The sequence below is a fragment of the Agelaius phoeniceus genome, chromosome 2, assembly GCF_051311805.1.
Source record: "Agelaius phoeniceus isolate bAgePho1 chromosome 2, bAgePho1.hap1, whole genome shotgun sequence".
In the NCBI taxonomy this organism is placed as follows: Eukaryota; Metazoa; Chordata; class Aves; order Passeriformes; family Icteridae; genus Agelaius; species Agelaius phoeniceus.
Window position 1 is genome coordinate 58,571,046 of NC_135266.1, and position 9,035 is coordinate 58,580,080.

General features: G+C 35.9%; 1 protein-coding gene across 1 annotated transcript in view; it reads left to right on the forward strand.

The window, feature by feature from the left end:
• The window catches only part of LOC143693348 (uncharacterized), a 76,274-nt gene extending 69,238 nt beyond the window's left edge, over positions 1–7,036 (forward strand). The window contains exon 2 of the mRNA XM_077173650.1: positions 2,753–7,036. Within this exon, the coding sequence (XP_077029765.1) occupies positions 2,753–2,788 (36 nt within the window). The 3' untranslated portion in view covers positions 2,789–7,036. The remainder of the gene's footprint in view (positions 1–2,752) is intronic.
• The last annotated feature ends 1,999 nt before the right edge of the window (positions 7,037–9,035 follow it).

Genomic DNA, 9,035 nt, shown 5'->3' on the forward strand with positions numbered 1-9,035 from the left:
ACGTATTGCAATTCAAATACCTGGTCATAAAATGACACCTCAGCATGACAAAAATTGTGTTCTTCCCTTCCAAAAATAGTTGCATAATTGGTATATCTTAATACTTTTCTGTGCAGGATTATAAAAAGAATGGGTTTATTTTCTTGTTCAGTATTGAAGCTGAAAAGGCGCCACATAGATATTCAGCAATTTCAACTAATTTGCTTAGATTGTTTAAAAAAAATAAAAATTAAAAGAAAAAGTGTTGGTCCTGTGAAAAGATTGAAAAATTCTTTAAGGTGATTTATTTCTGTCTTCCCTACCTTGTATATTTGTATAGCAGTCTGTGCAAAATAAGAAATATTAAGGTAATATAGTTCATAATTGAAGTTGTATCACAGAAATGACAGTCATGAGAATGAGACAGAGAGAAAGAAAAAGAAAAATTACCTAATGCTGTAATTATTATTACTAGTTAGACTGCTTTACATTCTGAGAGATTATAAAGAAACAAAGAAATAAATTATGTCTATAGAAATAATTACCACTAATTCATAAGAGGAGGAACTCAGAGGTGAAGACAGTTATAAGGCTGATCTTTTGCATTTTTCTTACAAACAACATACCAAGAAATCCCTTTCTACCATTTCTAAGACTGCCAAATACTTTTTCTCTGCTCTTCTTTGGAAGAGTTTGGCTACCACAGTTTGTCTATCACAGTCTATTTTGGGTACTCAATATTACTCCAGAATATTTTCCAAACTAATTGCGCCACATTGCTCATTGGGAAAATTCACACTCTTTTCAGATAATTTCGTCTGACCCAGAGCGCCACAGCCTGCTAGTGAATTAAAGACCCACATGAATGTTCTCTGGAACAAAAGGGGATGAGTGCCTCGTGAATGCTCAAGTCTGAGCTGTTAAGCTCTTGCTTCCTGAACTGAGGGAAAATGGCCGCTGCTTTTTTAGGAATGACCCTGGGTCTCTTCTAACTTCCAAATATGGACCTGACATAAATGTCCCAGACTACACCATTCAAGGGACAATATTCTCACTTTCAATAAAAGAGATGATTGAATTCCAGAACAGTGATGAGTTCTGTGGATTCTTTTAATTCATTAGGACAGACAGAATTGCTGCTGATTCTCCCTACTGTTCAGCTCAATACTTTGTGAAAAACCAACAGACACAGTTAGTTCTAAAGAACCATATAAAAGAAATAATGATCCTTCTCAAGGCACCAAAATTTTTCATGGTGCCAGGGAGGCTGGGAGGCTGCAAAAGGGGAACCTCCTTAGAGAGTTATACATTAAAGACTGTTTTCCAGTCTGAAATGTGAGTGAACTACGTTATTTGTGCAAATTTCTTTTAAACTAGCAGTTCTGGGAGACTTTGTTGAACTCAGGGACATGAACTACTACTTTTGAACTAAATTCTAATATATGCTCTCTTCCTCTTCTCATTGTAAAGATAAGAGCAGAGAGGAGGAATTAGATATTTTCTTCTTTTTGGAGTAGATGGTGTCACTGAAGTTAACTTCTCAGTCAAATTCCTGGTATATGAAGGCAAAAAATTAATATGTCACACAATGCAGTGACTCACCTCCTTTACACTGCTTTACTTAATCTTGAACATCCCCTCAAGACAAGCTAGGAAAGTTCTCTATTTTCAGAAATATGAAATCAGAAAGGATTTTGTTTAAACTAGTTTTTCGTATTTTTGTTTGTTTGTTTGTTTGTTTGTTTGTTTTCCCAGTAAGAATGGAGTAGAGAGAAATAAGTCTTTAAGGATTATGATCCTTGATTTCAGCATCATTATGAGCTGGTGAATGGAAAGAGAGCAGCTGGATTTAAATAAATTAGACTGATATAAAAGGCACAGAAAAAGAAAAAAAAAACTCCTAAATCTTAAAAACTCTTAAAATATGCTTTAAAACTCAGTGCAGTTGAAATCCAAAGAAACAGAGAAACATGAACACAAATATGCTGTTGACTTACAGGTGTTTTGTTTTTTTTTCTGTAGATGGTTTTGAGAATCCTGGAATTTCCAGATTGTATATCTAACACTGATAGATATTCTGGGAGTAAAAGAAAAGTATTCTTAAATATTATAGAATAACCAGAAAACCTATTTTGACAAGTATACATAGGTCTGAATTTCAGTAACCTTCACATGTTCTAAGCGAGCTTCAGCATTCCTAATAACAAGTTCTCAATCGCCCTATTAAAAATTCAGGTTCTTATGCTTCAGGAGATCTTAAGTTTGGAAATTTAAATTATGTCTAAATGCTTTTCTTGCAATCATTAAACAATATTTCCTGTATTTTCTGTTGAAGGAGTATTCAGCAACACCTTGAATTACCCTCTACTCCTGAACATTTAGTGAGTCTTGAACTTGATTGTGATTTAGATTTTCCTGGCACTATATGTGTCATGCTATTGTAAATAAATTGCTGCTTTAACTTTACTACTGCACAAAGTTGAATGTCAGAAAACCATATTTGCATTTATACACAGAATAATTACATGCTGATGCAAACAGTAATTAGGGATACTAGTGAAAAATGTTAACCAAGAGTTCATGTGTTTGCAGAAATAAAGATGAAATCAATAAGAACAAGCAATGAAAAAGATGCTGAATGTTTATTGTCTTTTGTGTAAGGTGAAGAACTGAAAAAAATTACAAAATATCTGTAATGTTTTTCAGCCAGGTATCCAAATTAATTCTTACCTGGTGAAAATATAATATATTCTCTTTAATTTTTTTTTTTTAGGTCACTAAAAACACAATGAAGAGCTGGAGATCTTGACTGACTTAATGTATTTAAATTCCTCTAGTGGACAACTGGATTTGAAGTGCTTGGGATTACAATCAAAATTAATTTGATGGTTCAGCTCAGGCTTTAATGGATTACAGAAAGAAAGTCATCAACTTCATATTACTGTAAAAAACTGTGATCTCCTTCCATGTTTAGAAGTCCATCTTTTGATCCCAGAAAGAATGCAGAGAAGGAATTAATATCAACTTTCATTCAGTAGAGTCTGTTTTGTCAGCAGCCACTGAAGAAACATTTACACATATCAACTTCACAAGATGCAAATCATAATTTTACAATGCTGAAATGAAATGTTGATATGTAAGATGTTAGAAAAAATGTTTCTGCTGTTCTTGCCCCTTTTCTCCTTTTGTTTTCTGATGCTTTTAGAATCCCGCATCTGTACATGGAACTGTGTCAAGTATGGGTGATACTGCAGCTAAAAAATGAAAACTTCGAGACAGTAGTAGATACCAATTTTAAGAAGCAGATTGGCTTCAGCAGTGCCCATGTTTTTCCTTCATAATATGTCTTCACTATCTGTAAGTATGACATTTTCTGGCAGGAGTTTTTGTGGTAATAGATAATACTAAGCTAATAGAAGGGGATAGTCATGTAAAGTGAGTTCACCAACATAATTCACATTTTCAATCAGGCAAAAACAGCAGTGTCGACATAACTTCAATTCAATATGATTCCTGTTTTGAATGTCAAGTACTCAACAAATGTCTCACAAGTAACTATTCTTAGAAACTGTATGTCACATCACTACGTAAAGATATATAGGAGAAAACAGTTGCAGCTCTTAATTAACTCATAAACAAAAAACTGAAGTAAAACCCTTCTAATGGGATTGATAAAAACTGTGACTTCAGCTTTAATTTTTAGAAACTGGACTTTTTTGTTTTGCTGTGATACCTATAAAATTTCAGTTTCTGTGTTTTGAAGGTACCAAGCTGACCAAACTGTGAGTTTAGCCTATATATGCAGCAACTCAGCCATAGATGCTTTTTAGCTGCTTGCATCAAAGGATTTCTTGAAATCAGAAATCCTGGGAAACTTAGATCTGGGAGTTTTTGTTCTAAGCATTTGTTTTGGTTCTAACTTATGGAGGGCTGATGAATAAAATGTACACAGTATGTCATTATTCTCTGTGTATAATTCTCTGTGTATAATTCTCTGATTAATATATCTGTGTACTGAAGCAGAATGATGTCCAGCTCGAGATGATGTGAAGATGATGTGACTTCGGTTCACTTAGGTGAATCCACCATGAAAGCTCAAAATCACTTAGGGGAGTTAAACACAAATGACATGTCAGTTTACTAGTCTTTCTAATCCTCAAAGGATTCCTGGGATTTCAATTTTCTCTGAAGACGTTTGATTATTGCTCTACCACATCAAGAATCTGATTTGAATATATAAGGGTAGAATTGCAGAATCAGAGGGAGGGTATTCTGTGTATTTGTTGATGAACTAGGGGTTAGGCATGCCAAAGATCAGCCTCACTGACCATATTCATAAATGAAGGTGAGGAGAAAGAATCATAGAATGGGTAATGTTGGACCACAGTGGGTCATCTCCCTGCTCAAGCAGGGTCATGCTAGAGCACATGGCACAGGATTGCATTCAGATGGTTCTTGAATCTCTCCAGTCAGGGACACTCCACAACTTCTCTGGGCAATCTGTTCCAGGGCTCAGTCACTGCACAGTAAGGAAGCCTTTCCTCATGGAGGTGGAACTTTCTGTGCATCATTTTCTGCCCATTGCCCCTTGCCCTATTGCCTGCCACCATGGAGAAGATCCTGGCTTCATCCTCTTGACACCCTCCCTTCAGTTACTTGGAGACATCGATGAGGTGCCCTCTCAGTTGTCTCTTCTTGAGACAGAACAGGCCCAATTGCCTTAGACTTTCCTCATAAGAAGATGCAGATGGATGCAGAAGATACAGAAGTAACTCTTCAGTTACACCATTTCCAAACAACAGGACTTTACAGAGTCATTGAATTGCAATAAATTGTGTTCCAGAAGAGAGCACAGAGCTGTGATGGGCCACAGGTACATTTTTTCTTTATATGCCCTTCCTGACAGATATAGAAAATGAGAATAAAACCTGCAGCCACAAAAAATGGCCAGAATGACTTATATTACTTGAAGTCATGACATGGTCTCTTTTAGGCCTGGAAAAATTTTCCAGCTTTCACATGAACTCAGCATGTTCAGATAAGGATAGACTGGAAAAGGCATGTGAAAGTTAGTATTTGATATCCCTAGATTTCTGAATGGATATTTTTAGTTGTTGTATTTACTTCTGATTATACACCTTGTATCTGAAGTCAGTTCCAGTCAACAGCAGCTTCAATGCCAGCAGATTTATGGAAAGCCACATACTGCTGGTCTTAATGTCAGTCTCCTAATCAGAATACCCTCCAAAATGAACTTTCATGTCTTTAGCTCCTGATTTTAGGACAAGCATCAGAATGACCAATTTTTATTCAACAGCAGCCACAAGTAAGCCTATGTTTACAGGCTGCATTTTAGTATTCAGTGTTACTTAGAACACAATTTCCTGGTAAGAAGATCTGAGCTAGATTTGTTACTAAGTGAACCTAGAGGACATCTTCAGTAAAAATATAGTGACAAATAAAAACATGCTGTCAGCTAAATCTTCATTTTATGGGATAGAAAGAGATTATCTGTCTAAGGTCCTCTGATGATGGCATTCTGTAGAAGGCCGTAGGCCTTGTGATTGCCATGGGCTTTTATAGCTGCTGTAGCAGTTTAGACAGGACACAAGAATACATTGACAATGAACCCCATGAACACATTTGAATGACATGAAAGCATTTTGCTGTTTTTGCAAGCCTACGAGCTTTGCTCAGATTTGTCTCTCCTTGCTCCTTCATAATGTGCATTTCTAAAACTGTAGATTGCTTCCCTATTGTATAACATATCCAGGTTGGTGTCTGCTCTCAGAACATATTAACACTCTTGTTCTGAAGCAGTTTTCAGGAAAACATTTTCTGACAAGAAGGCTATTTTTAAACTGGTGTGTTTTTCCTTCATTTATCTCCAATACAATGGACTGTATTATACCTTTTTGCTTCCAGACCGTGCTTCTACATGCCATCTTCACGCCATTTTCAGATTTTCTGTGAAAATAGCCAAGTCTTTCTGAGATCTGCTATTCAGGTCTTCCATGGAATAACAAATACACCTTTACACACACATCAATACAAAATTCAAGCAAAAGACAATGTTAGACTGCTAACAAATTGAGTGTTGTACAATACTGGTTCCTAAGGCCACAATTATCATACATTTAAATTACACCTATTTATAGCAGTGATGACCACATGAATTTTGTATTGGGTCTGTCTGAGATGGAGTTAATGTTCCTTACAGGAGCCCTCACAGTGCTTTGTACCAATAGCCAGAAAGGTGTTGGTAACACACCAGTGTTTTGGCTACTGCAGACCCATGCTGGCACAGCATCACTCCTGCCTCTCCCACATTTCCCACCAGTAGGCTGATGGTGGGCAAGAACTTGGGAGGGGAAATGACCAGGACAGCTGATCCAAATTGACTGAAGGGGTATCCCATACCATATGATGTATATTCAGCAACCAAATCTAAGGGAAAAGGGTAGGAGGGGGAAGTTTTGTCTGTCTTTCAGAGCAACTTCCACATCTACTGAAACCCTGTTTCCTGGGAAATGGCAGGGGAGTGGAAAAGAAGTCTTTTGGTTTTGTCTGCTTTTTCTTTATCTTGATACATGATGGTATTTTTCTATCTTATTCTCTCCCTCTCCTGTCCTGCTGAGGAAAGGAATGATAGAGCAGCTTGAAGAGTACCTGGCATTAAGCCAAGGTCAACCCACCACGAGTATGGACAAATTTTCATCTCATTTGTTCCTGTAATATGACATTATGTAATAATTCTATAGATGAAGATTTTTCAAATAATCAGTTTCTCTTAATGTCATTGGACACTGGCTTTACAATAAAGAGCTGTTGATTTCATGTAAAATTAATCTCTGCCTAATATTGCTAGTAAAATAAACAAAATTATTTGTCTTTTGAAGCTTGAGACTTTGTAGAAGACCTTAATATATTATTTGAATTCGGAGAATATTCGAGGCAGATCTCAACAATGTAAAGAAGGTATATTTAAATGAAAAAAAGTATTACTTTTGATAAACCTTCAAGGGAGTTCATTTCAGAATAAATCTGTTCAGAACTATACCTGTTACCTGCCTAAAGTTCTGTCTCTCAAAAACCTGATGCATGGTAATTTTCTTGTATTGTATGCTACATAGTAAAATGTGCATTCTTCTTAACACATAATTAGTTCTCTTGGGGCTTACACAAATTGCAGTTCTTATACACCTGTGGCTAACACAAAGTAAATTTGAGTATGGAAAGCCTTAGTATCATGTCAATCTCTACAAGCTGCCCACTTGTGATAAGCATAGACTTGCCCTTTGAATGTTTTATTGAGCTACTAAATAAATAAAATAATAAATCATCCTGCTCTGGAACTCAACATCCAAAGATGTATTAATTCTACATCTAAGATAAAACATGCAACCCATTGCAAACCATTTTATACAAATAAATTGATGTTTAAGATATTAATGTTGAGTTTGGAGATGAAAACTGCAGAATTGGGAACTCTGATCTCTTGGGAGATTTACACAAAGATAAATGCATAGAAAATTCTTATTTATGCTCACGTGTTCACCCTTTAAGAGGAAGGCTTCTATATGTTTCCCCAGCTTGATTAGCATTAGATATTAATGTAATTGCAGGATCAGTATCAAAAGATTGGTAAAAGTTGTTTATCTGAATAATAGTGGCATTTCTTTGGTTGAATGAAACCATGTACATGACATTTAGTTACTACATAAGGACCTCGTAATCACTACTCAGTCAAGCCAGAAAAGATGAAATGCTGTCAAGATCTTCAAAACAGAGTATGACTAATTAATTAAAATCTGTTGTCAGTTTTGAGGTTTAATCCCCAGGTTGGATGACTATTTTGTTCTATCTCAATGAATGACTGTTCTTGGCTAGATCTGAAAATTCCATGAAAAATTTCTTCTGTGCATTCAGCAGTGCCAGAGTGGGCTATAGGATCCATTTTTTTTAGATGACTGATTTAAACCAGACCTGAGAGAGGACTGAATTGCTTTGGTCTGTGTGAAACATGCCTTGTGATATATGGCTGTTGACAAATGAAAAGAAACATTAGAGCTACTTGTGTTTGCCATATCTTTTGGAAATTGCAGCCAAGTAATCTAGCATAGCTACACTCAACAGTTGAACTATTATCTTTATGGTAAGCTTAATTTTGTCTGATTTTAAAATGTTGTGGTTTTATGCCAATTAGGAGACAACCTTACAGGACAGTAACCTGTCACTTAGTTAAGTAACACTTTTTCTTTCTTTTCTTTTCTTATACACATTTTAAAAGTTGATTTCTTAGCTTATAATTGACAGTACACTTTGTCTTCATCTTTCACCTTTTACATCATCACTGTGTGAACAGTGGCATACTGTGGGATCTGTACCCATGTGTTAGAGTAGTGGGATCAATAAGTAGGAAAGAAAAGACCATATATGCTAAAGCATGTGGGCAGGAAGCTTTATTAATTGTTGACACTGCTATAAAAATAATTCAGTCTTTTGGAGAAATTAGAGGAAATGCCTATTTGTTAGCTGTTAACACAATTTTGTTCTAAGAAGAAATGTGCAGAAACAGTGGTGGGAGAGGGGTAGAAAAAGGGAGAAGAGGATGGAAAGCAGAATTTTATTGGAAGGAGAAAGCTTTGTATTTCCTGGAATTCCTACAGAAATATATAAACCAGTAACAGGTATTTAAAAATGTCTCCTGCTGTACTGCAGTAAGCAGATGATTTGTTTCAGTGCAGCTAATAGGCTTCTGTTTGCCCATCTTTTGGACTTTTTTCTAGAAATTAATTACATTCCATGATTTCTTTGTCCTCTTGGTCCCATTACACTGTGAGTTTGTTTTCTGGAAGGAGGAAAATGTGTGTGTCTGTGTTTGAGTATGGGGTTAGTCTGTCCTAAAATTTAACTGGAAATGGTCTTTGGATGCAATGGAGTTAGCTTTGGAGTACTGAAGTAAGTCCTGAAATTAGCTTGCTTTTATATATGTGTTTGAAATTTCTGGTGTTTTCATATCTAAAGTGGAAAACCTACTGACTGCATAAGGGATA